A 12,289-nucleotide genomic window follows, 5' to 3' on the forward strand; every position below is an offset into this window, starting at 1 on the left:
AATTGGGAGAGATACATGTTTTAGGGTAAGAACATTGAAGAGAAAATGAAGAGAAAAGGCTATTGTCAACTTTAAAGCTCACCCTGTAGTGCTGCACTTCACACTTCCAACACCAAGAATGACTTTGACTCTGCTGTCTTGCCTCGTAAATTAATCCAAGCATTTCTCATCCTTTCTGTAAAGATTAATTTTTTCTGAAATCTGTTTAAAGTTTACTTTTCACTCATTTAAAGTTATGTTCTCTTATTCTACTGGCCTGACCACCCTGACGTCGTGTTCTGGATTCACCTTATTTATCCCATTTCATACTTAAGATACTTTGTTGAGGTCTCCCGTTAACCTTCTCTCTGGACTGTAGAGTTTAAGCTTTAATCTTCCTCAGGGTCTGTCCCTTTTACACTTGGGACTATTCTTGTTGCTCTTCCCTGCACCCTCTCTAAAGTGACCCCTTTGAAGTGCGCTGACCAGAATTGCACACTATGCTCCTGGTGAGGTCTGCCCAGTGCATTATAAGGCCTCAGCATTACCTCTGGACACTTGTATCCCACTGTCTGGCTATCACCCTAGCATTCTGCTTGTGTTTAACTGTTTCGCCACATATCTCAACATTGAAAATGATTACTCCACTGTCACTCCCACATCCCTTTAAGTTTCTCTGTGTTAAGTCTATTCATTGTCTACCTGTGTTGCTCATTCTGTCTCCCAATACACAATACTTCACATTTGTCAGAATTAAATTTAATTTGCCACTTGTTCCCCAGTTGCGTAACTGATCTAAATCATTTTGCAATTAACTGCATCCTCTTCCCCTACTATTCTCACTATTTTAGTGTTGTCTCAAATTTAGCAAGCTTACATTTGGTTTCTACATCCAGGTCATTTATATATGTAGATAAGTAACAGAAGTGTAAGCAATGTGGTACTCCATTCAGCACCAGTATGACACTACACCTCTCACGAGTCCTCTCTAACCTAGATTTTCTAATCAGTATTATTTTAACACCAGCAGTAACCCACTTAAAATAATGATTTACCAATAGCAGACGTGTGTTGGTAGGACATTGTCAAAGGTTTGCTGAAAATACAAATAGTTCCATTTTCTACTTATTTGTAACATGTTCAAAGAAGTCAACAAGGTTTGTCAAGCCAAATCAATCCCATCTAAGTCCATGCTGACTGTTTCTTATTAAATAATTTCTATACAGGTACTTCTCTGTGCTAAAGCTTAGGCTGGTTTCCATTATTTTACCCATTAATAATAAGCTAATGGGCCTGTTATCTGGGTCACATTGATCTCTTTTTTACATGAAGTTACTATGTTTTCTGCTGCCTCTCTGATGGCCAATAATTCGTTTGTGGCTATAGCAAGGTCCCTATAAATTTCCCATGAGTCTCCCACTGCACCCTCGAATATGCTACCTGGCCCAGGAGATTTCTTAATCCTCAATCCTTCTATACTATCAAGTACTACTTTGCTTGGGTTTACTGGCTTGGTAGTAAACCTGTTTGGTAACAAAACCCTGTCACCAGGTCAGTACAATGAATAATTCACACCCTTTGGGATACTCTGTGTCTGTGACAATCTGGATACAAAATTGTGGTCTGCTTTTTTCCAAATAGAATGAAATTTGCCCAGTATGCAGCTGTTTCCATCGACATGTACCAATGAAGTGCTTGTTCTTTGTCGGATTCTGCACATTGGAAATTTAAATTAAAGGGAACTCATGAAACATTGTCAGTCCATTTTGTTTGAGCAGCTTTGGGCTGGATTTTCGGTTTGATTGTGCCTCCGTTCACGCCCCGGAGGGCAGTAAAGGGTGTCGAAATGCTTACCGCCCCGGCAGCCAGCTTCCAGCGCCCCGCCGGGAAATTCGGTGCCGGTTTTGCGGTAGCGCAAAATGCTACCGCCTCGCACTGTAATTTCATTCCGATCATGACGTCAGTCATCGTGCACCGGTCGCTAAATTCGGTGGTAACGCCGCATTTAACATCCGCCCCAAGTCACGCCTGAAAAACCAGGCGGACCCACGGTCAAATAGGCACGATTTGCATCATACTTAAATTGAGGGAGGAGGATCCAACATCGGAGGTCACATTGAGCACAACGTTTCCACACAGCACGCTGCGTGAACCTCAGACTTTAAAGCGGCAGATTTATCTGCCATTACAGGGTCCTTACAACTTGAGTGAAATAATTTAATGGGTACATTACTAGTTCACCAGCGTCTCCTACTCCATGCGCTTGTTAGGCGGCGTCAAGTTAGAAGGGCTCGTGGCCACGTCGGGCCACGGATGAAGAGAGGCTGAAGACATCTGGACAGGAGGTCTTACCCCCACACAGGTTTACAGACAGCAACGCTCATACCTCCAGCTCTCTGAGGAGCAGTGTGTGAAGGCTGCGCTTCTGAAAGTGGGGATTGCAGGCCCACCTCAGGAGGAGGACGAGGAACAGGAGCCTGGCGAGGCCCCGAATGGCCAGCCGCACCAGGAGGAGCAGCAGCTATGGAGGAGGCAGCGTGGCGATGGTGCCGGACCAAGAACCGCACGTCAGCGGCTCATAATGGATCGGTTCTCTTGAATGGAGGAAGCTGAGGAATGCAGCTAATACTGAGCTATGCAGCTTTGTGCCACGATAATGGCACACTTCTGTTAAACTCTGCAATGCTACACAAGATGTCAATGCAAAACGGTCAAAGTAACATTTTACTAACACCAAAATAGTCACCTCAAACAACCGAAGCCCCCTTCCCCCCCACCCCCCACTCCGGCAACTAATAAAACAAAACACAACAAGCACAGCGAGGTGCAACAATGTAACTACATATTTACAGACATTATTTACATTGGAATTACATCTGTCCACGTTTGGCCAAGTCATCACTCGGGTTGCCTGACATTTCCCACACCTCATCTTTATCCCCCTCCCACATCTAGGGCTCCTCATCAATGTGGCTTCAGTGCCTGCAGCAAGGCTGCTTGAGGGCTGCTGTGCGTGTGAGGAAGACAGTCCAGCTGGCCGACCAGGACCCCCTGGACCAGCTCTGGACCTGGAAGGCCCGGCTGCGGACACCACCGCCTCAGCATCGGCGGCAGCAGTCTGTGATGGCTCGGGTGTAGCCCGCGGTTGGTGCAAAGGCGGAGGGGCAGTGGTGGGAGCCAGAATGCTGTATTCTTGAGGAAGGACAGGACCTTCCATTTTCAGGGGCCCATTGCCACTCACATGGGGCACAGTATCAGCATCCAGAGCAATCTGTGAGGGCACAGATTGTTGGCCTGCTTCAGCACCGTCACTTCCCAGTTGGACTGTGGGGAACACAGAGGATGGCAGCAGTCAGTGTGTGCATGGCATCACTCTGAGACTGACTCACACCACACTGAGCCTGAAACGCAGCAGTCTGAGAGTTGATGCCAGCAATCACTGACAACAATCACTGACGAAGGCCTTGCTTGGCTTTGGCCTGTGATGTGATAGCTGCTGCCACGTCAACCATGGCACGCGCCATCACCTCTGGCACTCCACTGTCGCTCGTTGAGTCCATCTCCCTTTGTAACCGGGCAAGGATGGGCTCGTTGGGCTGCTGAGAGGCACGGACAATGCTTGAGGCGACCTCCGCCACACTCTCAGCAAGTGCGTCGATGCTCTGCGGGACCCTATCCAATGCATCCATGAGGTCACGGTGCATTTGCGTGGTCTCCCTGGACAGAGCCACCAAGTCCATGTCCACGTCTGCCTGTCTCTCAGCGGGACTCCTGGGTCAACTCGCCCTCCGGGAAGCTGGCCTCCGTGCTTTCCTTCCCGCTGGGTGTTGCTGTAGACTACTGGGGCCAGGAGCATTAGAGTCCTCAAACCTCTCAATCAGGCTCGTCCACTGATGTGGTCTCCCCACTCAGTGGGACTGATGTGGTCTCCCCATTCAGTGGGACTGATGGGGTCTCCCCACTCAGTGGGACTGATGGGGTCTCCCCACTCAGTGGGACTGATGGGGTCTCCCCACTCAGTGGGACTGATGGGGTCTCCCCACTCAGTGGGACTGATGGGGTCTCCCCACTCAGTGGGACTGATGGGGTCTCCCCACTCAGTGGGACTGATGGGGTCTCCCCACTCAGTGGGACTGATGGGGTCTCCCACTCAGGGAGCACACTCTCATCCCCTCCCTCGTCATCTCCCCCCGTCCCCAGATGCTGACAGCTCAGGGGCAGGCTGGCTGGTCATCTGTAACCACTAAGCAACAGACGCGGTTGCAGCAGGGGAGGGGGCAGGGAGATAAGAGGAAGGTGGCATTGAGCATCTATATGTAAAGGGGCTAGGCCATTTGATATCAAGTCAAGGAACTCGCATAAATCGCAAACGCCATTCACATACCCAGAGGGGGCTCTGCCTTGCCAGACACCACCGCAGGGTCTGGGGTGCCCATGAAGGCCGACACTAACTGCTCCACCTCTGTGAGCTCCTGCAGGTCAGGCTCTCCACCTCCGGTCCGCTGCTGCTCCCGCCTACAATAAGAACAAGAAGGTGGTGTGAGTGAGTGTGCAGCTGATCGTGTGGCACATGTGCCTTCCATAGTAGAGGAGCTGATGCTGTCTGGAAGTGCAAAGATGTGCCGTATAATCCGCGTGGCTGTGTACTGAGCAAGTGGAAAGGCTGAGGGGAGGTGAGAGCCAGCTAAGATTGCGACTCAGGACAAGAGGGTCCACCTGAATGCGTAGGGCATGGCTGGTGAACTGAGCTTTCAGGTGATCATCCCCAACCCTCACCATGGCCTGGAGCACATAGAGAAGGGGCAGCTCCGTCAAAGACTACACTGTGTGAGACAGAGATCTTGCAACCATGGCAGGGGTGCATTAATGTAAAGGGTACGAACCCTGATGACCCTCGTGAGATCTTTAAACTTCTTGCGACATTGGGTGGCAGTTCTAGGCACTGTGTCTGTTGCAGACACCTCCTGTGAAAGCTTCCTCCGAAGCACGGGCCTCCTTCTCCCAGCGAGATGCAAGGCAGGCCACCTCCTCGCACTGGCCTGTATTAGTGCCTCAGCGGCCGTGGCAGAGAAGCGGCGTGCTCTCTGGTGTAGTTCCTGCTGCGCCATTTCTCCCGCTCTGTTCGAAGTGCACAGGTGGATCTGCGCATGCGCAAACTTATATTGCCGCGCCCGAAACATTTGGCTGGCTTCGGGAACTATAGACGCCTCTGCGCATGCGCAAGGAAAGGAGCTTTTTTTGCCTGGCAGGTTTCGGTTGGCACAGCCAAGCGCAGATGTGTAACACCTGATTTAGCACCTTCGATCATTGTTACTGAGTTTCGGACAAATTTTCTGGACGGAGGCACAAACTTTGATAGGGCGTTAAATTTACCACCCTCCGCTGCCATTAGCGCCCTAAGAAGCCTCCAACCGAAAGGCTAGCCCTTTGGAGTAGCAAATTTGGGAAAGCAATAGCTATTTTTTGGCACAACAGAATCAGCATCACTTACATGAATGAAATCTGTACTTTACTGCAATGATGAACGCATTTAAACCAGGGGCAGCACAGCAAATGCTATAACCTGCTCACTAATATTTTCTAGTGCTGCATGGAGGGATAACGTTGTTCATTATTTTAATTATCCCCACCCCATTGCTACGTGATAATCCACAGCTGAGAGTGTAAGGGGATGAGATTTCTTTATTAGGGATAGAGTTAGGGCCTGCTTTATCCAAAGTTCTGCATTTCAGAAGGTCCAAAGCAAATAATACTAGTCATATTTTATTTTTAAAACAACTGAATATAGTTTATTTGCAACAACCACACAGGTATTTCCCTCCCGAACATCTTTCAGACCAAGTACAGACAAGAATGCAAAGACTCGCCTGCATAACTGAAGGAAGCGAGGAACGGCCCCTCCTTCAGCAGGCCGACTTAATCAGGTTGTCATTGAGATGAGTCTGTCTTGCAGACTTGCATCTATGTGCAGGATAAGCAAAAGGCAGATTTCTACCTAAAAGCTTCTGGCAGGAGTTTTGATACCCATCTGCTCCACCCCTGCAAGGGGTATCTCCAATTGCAAGGTAGGGTTCAGCATATGCTTGCTCCACTGCCAGTCTGAGCCAGTGAAACAATTCCATTGCCCTGAACCCTTTAACTATTTTTTTCCCTGGAAGCTGTTCACTAAAAGCTTCACCCTTCCTAAGGGAGGGCGAGGTAAAAAGGAATTATTGCTGTATACATTATGCACCGTTGTTTCAATGCAACCCAACTCGAGTTGCCAACTCTCCCAAGATTGCCCTGGAGTCTCCAGGGATTAAAGATTAATCTCCTGGAGGAATCTGAGCGAAAAATCATTGGAGCATTAAAACAAATGTGTTTTCTTTGCACGCTTTTGTTTATTGGTTGTGAGAAATATTGGAGATGGGGGTAAAGGCTGTTTGACCGGGCAGGGTGATTGGAAGGGGGAGCTCGTGTGATGGAACCTCGGGGCATGCGTCCAACTAGAATTGGTGACCCTAAACCCAACACATCAAGGAACACACTGTTCCAGCCTTATCGACTCTATATTTTAACATTAATACAGTGTACTGTTAAACTGTGAACCAAGACATTCTAAGCATAATGAGATAAAGTCGGAGGGATTAATTCTGCCTTATAAGAGGGTAATGGTCACCCATTTGCAAGCCTCTGCTGGGCTACCTCACTTTCGCCATATACTTCCTCTCTATGGAAAGTATTTTGCTGGTGGTGAGTGCTGTAAACCAAGATATGAACTTTCGGGCACCAAGCTGGATTCTGCTATTTCATGGAGCCACTGAATTGTCCTATAAACACAAGGAGCACTCTACTGATCATCTATTATTTCTGAGTCGGCTAAATAATGACTCTTGGATTGGAAGAGCTTTTATTGGCTTTGTTCACAGACATGACTGTGTTTTAAATTTGTATGTGTGTAAATGTTCTTAATGGAAAATGGTTGCACGAGATAATCCAGTTAAATTCATTTCTGTATGACACTACCAACAGCCTGGTCAAAATCAAGGACCCTGCCTCAATGCGACAAATGTTATACAAGGACAATGTAGTTCTGTACAGTATAGTGTCATAGATTGCCAATGCAAACTGTACGATCTTCATTCCACATTCTCCACACACCATAGAAGGATAGTCCAGCTTCATGGGATTTGTGGTCTCCTATTCCCATGTGGTGTCAAGCTCCAAGACCTGCACTGTTGCACCAGTTGATTTCTCCCCAGCTATAAAGGTTTCTTTTCTCCTCGTGTTGTCAGTCTCTCTGCAGGAATTGGTTAGAATGGACCTTGGAATCTGGGCTTTCAGTGAATATTTGGTCTGGTGGACTGTATGCAGACGAGAAACATAGAAAATAGGTGCAGGAGTAGGCTATTCAGCCTTTTGAGCCTACACTGCCATTCAATGAGTTCATGGCTGAACATGCAACTTCAGTACCCCATTCCTGCTTTCTCGCCATACCCCTTAATCCCCCTAGTAGTAAGGACTACATCTAACTCCTTGACTAGAAATGGATTCGCAGCTAGTTCTAGCAGGGCATTTATTAATGGTGCCTATGACACAAAGTGGAAAAAGTCTGTACAGCGATGTTCTACAAGGTCAGTCAACTCTTGTGATATCCCTTACATTCTGGAGTACCTCCAGAATTCGTTCTAAGTTGATTTAAAACTCATTTGGGGCCATATTGCAGCTATTTTGGTCTTTCATGACCTGTTTGTGTTTAGTTCACTGGGGAAATCACATTGGTGTCCTGTTTATGCAACTCTCCACTTGCCTGGATGGGTACAGCTGCAACAATATTCAAGAAACTCGACGACATCATCCAGGCCAAAGCAGCACATTTGATCAGCACCCCATCCACCACCTTAAACATCCATTCCCTCCACCACCGGTGCACAGTGGCTGCAAGTGTGTATTATCCACATATCCACAGGATGCACTGCAGCAACTCACTAAGGCTTCTTCGACAGCACCTCCCAAACCCACCACCATCACCACCGAGAAGGACAAGGGCAGCAGCTGCATGGGAACACCATCACCTCCCAAGTTACCCTCCAAGTCGCATATTATCCTGACTAGGAAATATATCACCATTCCTTTATTGTCGCTGGGTCAAAATCTTGGAACTCTCTCCCAAACAGTACTGGGAGCAACTTAACCACACGGGACTGCAGCGGTTCAAGAAGGCGGCTCACCACCACCTTCTCGAGGACAATTAGGGATGGGCAATAAATGCTGGCCTTGCCAGCGACGCCCACATCCCAGGAATATTTTTTTTTAAAGTTATTTGGAAATTTGTGCACATGTTAGCATTCACTGGTTCGCAGTTGAGGCCTTAAGTTACTTCTTCACAAGTTTGTGTATCCACAAATAGACACCTCTGATATAATGTGAGTTCAAGTTCTTGACATGGAAAACTGTGCTGTTGGCTTCAGCTTTTAGAGTTAGTGAACTACAAGCACTTGTAGATCATCTGTATTTGATTTTGCATTCTGATCCGGCAGTCCTTGGGACATCATCAAGAGTTCTGGTAAAGATTTTTCCATGTTATATTTACATAATTTGAAAGTGGTGTCGTTTTCACACAGGTGCTCATAAAGCCTGAAGTTATTATGTCTTTTATACAAAGCAACTTTGGATGGCTCAACAGTTGTGCATTTCCTATGGTGCAAAGGCAAGAGACAAATTGGTCTTGTAAGAGTGGTTAGCTAAGTGTATTGATATCGTATGCTGCTACAATCTTGCAGTTGAAGCCCGAGCGCAGGTTAAAGACCATTCCATCCTTTCCATGGCTTTATTCTGGGCATCTCTTTCATGTTCCAATTGACAGAATGTTTGAAGCTGTCACATTAGTATTAATCCGCATATATTTACTTAGTAGTGCTGTTTACAGTTGAGTGCTGCACACAACAATGAGCCAGAATTTGCTGGTAAAATAACGGCGAGTTTAATGCGCTTGCCATTTTTAAGTGTAAATAAACAATTTGTAGCGAGGATGTTACAAATTGCGGCAATTTGCACCAGTCAACCTTGCAGAGTTTCAAGAAATTGCTGCAGTTGTGCTGTTAAAACAAATTAAACTCGCTGCAGAAACTTACCCCTGGTACTATAACGATGTAACGACCCTTTTAATGAGGTAATTTATGTTCCTGAAATGCCACTCCCATCTCTCTGGTCCCAGAAGGGAACAATTGAAACTGTGGAGTCTCATTCCTACAGTAAATTGTTCCTAGAGGTTTTTAAAATATAAAATTTAATTTTAAAATGTTTTTCTTTTCCTTTATCTTTTTTCTCTCTCTCTTGTAATCCAATCTTTCTTTCCCTCTTTATTTCTCTTTCTGTATCTAATTTGACTCTTAATTCAACTGATTCCTTCTCCATCATTCCTCTGTTTCATTCTGTTTCCTTAAATGTAATTGTTTAAGAGATGGACTGTTTCCGTCATTTACCAAGGTCCCAGATGCCCCGTCGACCTCGCCGTTATCGGCTCAGACTTTGCAGAGCAAAAACATTTTGAGCTTGATGGGTAAGGAAAAGAATTATCAAACAGGGCACGGCACAAGGTGCCTCACTCCAGCACATTCTGGGCCAATGTCTTTGGCAGATGCTCCTGGCAGCTGTTTTGACTCCTCTGCAGGGACTTCCCCCATTCTGAATTGGCAATACTTTGGTATGTTTTTCAGGTGTGTGTGGAGGACACTAAATGAAGAAGATGGATAGATTACCTCCCTTATAGGGTCTTTCCTCAATATTCCTCATCCAAATACCACAATCCCACCCACCTATTCCTGCCGCATTGTTTTGATTTGATACATTTTGAGCTGTCAAATCAAAACAATAGCGCAGGATTAACAACGTTCAATCACCCTGTTCCTTTGTTCTACTTTTGGTACAGTGCATTTCTATGTGGGGGTTGAATGAATGAGGAAGAATGTTTACTTGCCATTGGTATGGTCATCCTCATCAGCCTCCAATACAAAGCTCAATTACTCTTGATCTGGAGTGCTTGGAGCTTATCAAACGTTGTGTGCATGTCTGTCTGTCATGTCCTTACATCTACTTCTGCCACTTTATTCAAAAAAAATTGAAGTGCAAACCAACACGTGGACTTGTGCAGATTTGATCATTAACGTTAGGTGGCTGTAGAAATCTGAAGAGACAGTCAATGCCGTGTGACTTTCCACTGTTTGGATAACGTAAATATTTGTTTGTGGAGAGTGCACTATATCTGAAGACATTTCCAATATTAAAGGATGGTAACCTAATAATATCTCTCCCAATGCAAGCTGTTCGCAATTGTGACCAAATCACTTTGCCTAGTTTGGCATTGGCTGATGTTGCTGTTTTGTGCAGAGGGAAGACCAGAAATGTGCAGTGTCAGCAATTGTACCGATGTACCTGAAGGTGTATGTTTTTTTTCCCCCCAAGTCCTTTCAGCCATAACTCTTTGAGAATCGACCTTCTAACCCATCTAGCATGTTAGTATTTGTCTGCCAGACATTAAGTTAATACATAAATAAAAGCTCCTGGAATTTAGACGGCAAGTTAGCAGCAGTATGTACACTGGAACATCATCAGTCTGCCAGGGTCCTATACAGGTATGTGCTTTTTTTTAAGCTTTTTGTATAAATGTTTATGCTGCAGGTTATGTTGTATGGTAGGTACTGGGCAGGAAGGGCCATTGAGTTACAGTGGCTTTGGGCTGTCTCTCTAAAGTTTGATGTGCACACAGAAATGGGGATCAACTTCCAACTGTCGACTTGTCATGCAGAAGGGATACCTGGAGACAATGCGCAATGGGGTTATCATAGTGCCCCTACAGAGGGGTTATCTGGCAGATCACAGCAGAGAGCTTCGCAAACAGATTGCATTAGAGTTGTCGATTTTGAATGGTGTTACCAGCAGATAATAGAAGTGGTTGTTCAGAGCGCAGTGTGAAACTTATGTAGATTAAAGCAATGCTCACCTATTCAGACTGCTGGGTACAGTATTTTTCCCTTCCACAAAAGGTTTGCAGCCATTCTGGAGTTGTGTAACTTTCATCAAAAGGAAATGCTCTTTTTAGCAATCTTGACTGAGCTCCATTTTTTGAATAACTACTTGGGAGTTTCTGCCAGTTAGCGATTCGTGGTACTTGCATAACTGAGGTGTGCGCAAGTTCAGCTCGTGTCAAATAACAACTTGGGCTCTGAAATTCTCGTCGAAAATAAATAGGACTGCATCTGTTAATGATTTTACACTGAACGCAATTATGACATCCTCATCCTTGATCTTGCTTACTGTGAATGGGGTGGACTGTCTTAAAATGGAGCCCAGCTATATTACAGCAAAGCTGAGCTGGGCTCTAGGTGATCCGTGTGCAAACCTAGTTTCAGTTTAACACACTGGTGAGTGGTGATTGGCTGAAATTTATGTCACTTGGAGCCACTCAGGATGTTTCTCTTTCTTTGTTGCAGTTGTCGGGCGAATCTTAGAGGTAACGGATCTTCCTGAAGGAATCACCCGCACTGAAGCAGACAAACTTTTCAGTCAACTTTCAATGTCTGGTGCCAAAATCCAGTGGCTGAAAGACTCTCAACAACGCAGCAGTGGGTCTGGGGACTGTAACAGAGCGACAGAGAACTCAAAGAATGGCGGTGACCTAGCTGCACTTTATACTATTGTTGCTGTGTTCCCCTCGACCATGGCAGCTCAAAATGCAACTATCAGACTGAATAATTCAACAAACCGGTTTAAACTGCGAACAGCCAAGAGGAGCTATGATCTTCGCATTCTAGAAAGAGCCAGTTCCCAGTAGCCAATGGATATTTGAAGAGCCCTTTTTCTTCTCACCTTTGAATGACTGTATTGGCTTTGTTTCAAGTCAGCGTTGTTCCTGTAGTGCATTGTTTTGTCCAAATATCACTTTAGACATAATTAAGGAAAGTTAGTGATCAGTTGGAGAAAAAAAAGTTTTTTTTTTTCCCCCTATCCCCAAACTCCCATTTTACACATCCACACAACCTATGTGTATTTTTTCTGTTATAATTGTGCAAACGTATTAGAAGAAGCTTATTTAAGTGACACAAACAGTTGACTGTGTATGGTCACGACAAATTTTATTTAACCTGTTTTTTTGATTTTAAATATAAAAGTTTGTCTGCCAGTCCAGACTCTCAATATCTTCTTTGTTTTAAGTTGTCTTTTATTTGCAAGGTGACGCTGCTCAGACCTTCAGGAGAGTGATCTAACGTGTTGGAACCTGTCCGAAAGGAATAGGTACAGCATGCAACAACTTGCATTTATATACTGCCTT

At 45.6% G+C, this 12,289-nt stretch overlaps 1 protein-coding gene across 9 annotated transcripts in view; it reads left to right on the forward strand.

The window, feature by feature from the left end:
* The window catches only part of LOC139240912 (R3H domain-containing protein 2), a 205,813-nt gene extending 193,693 nt beyond the window's left edge, over nucleotides 1–12,120 (forward strand). For all 9 annotated transcript variants that reach the window (XM_070869420.1, XM_070869419.1, XM_070869421.1 and 6 more), the window contains one exon: nucleotides 11,451–12,120. In XM_070869420.1, the coding sequence (XP_070725521.1) occupies nucleotides 11,451–11,791 (341 nt within the window). In that variant the 3' untranslated portion in view covers nucleotides 11,792–12,120. The remainder of the gene's footprint in view (nucleotides 1–11,450) is intronic.
* Nucleotides 12,121–12,289: the final 169 nt, after the last annotated feature.

The sequence above is a fragment of the Pristiophorus japonicus genome, chromosome X (genome assembly GCF_044704955.1).
Source record: "Pristiophorus japonicus isolate sPriJap1 chromosome X, sPriJap1.hap1, whole genome shotgun sequence".
In the NCBI taxonomy this organism is placed as follows: Eukaryota; Metazoa; Chordata; class Chondrichthyes; family Pristiophoridae; genus Pristiophorus; species Pristiophorus japonicus.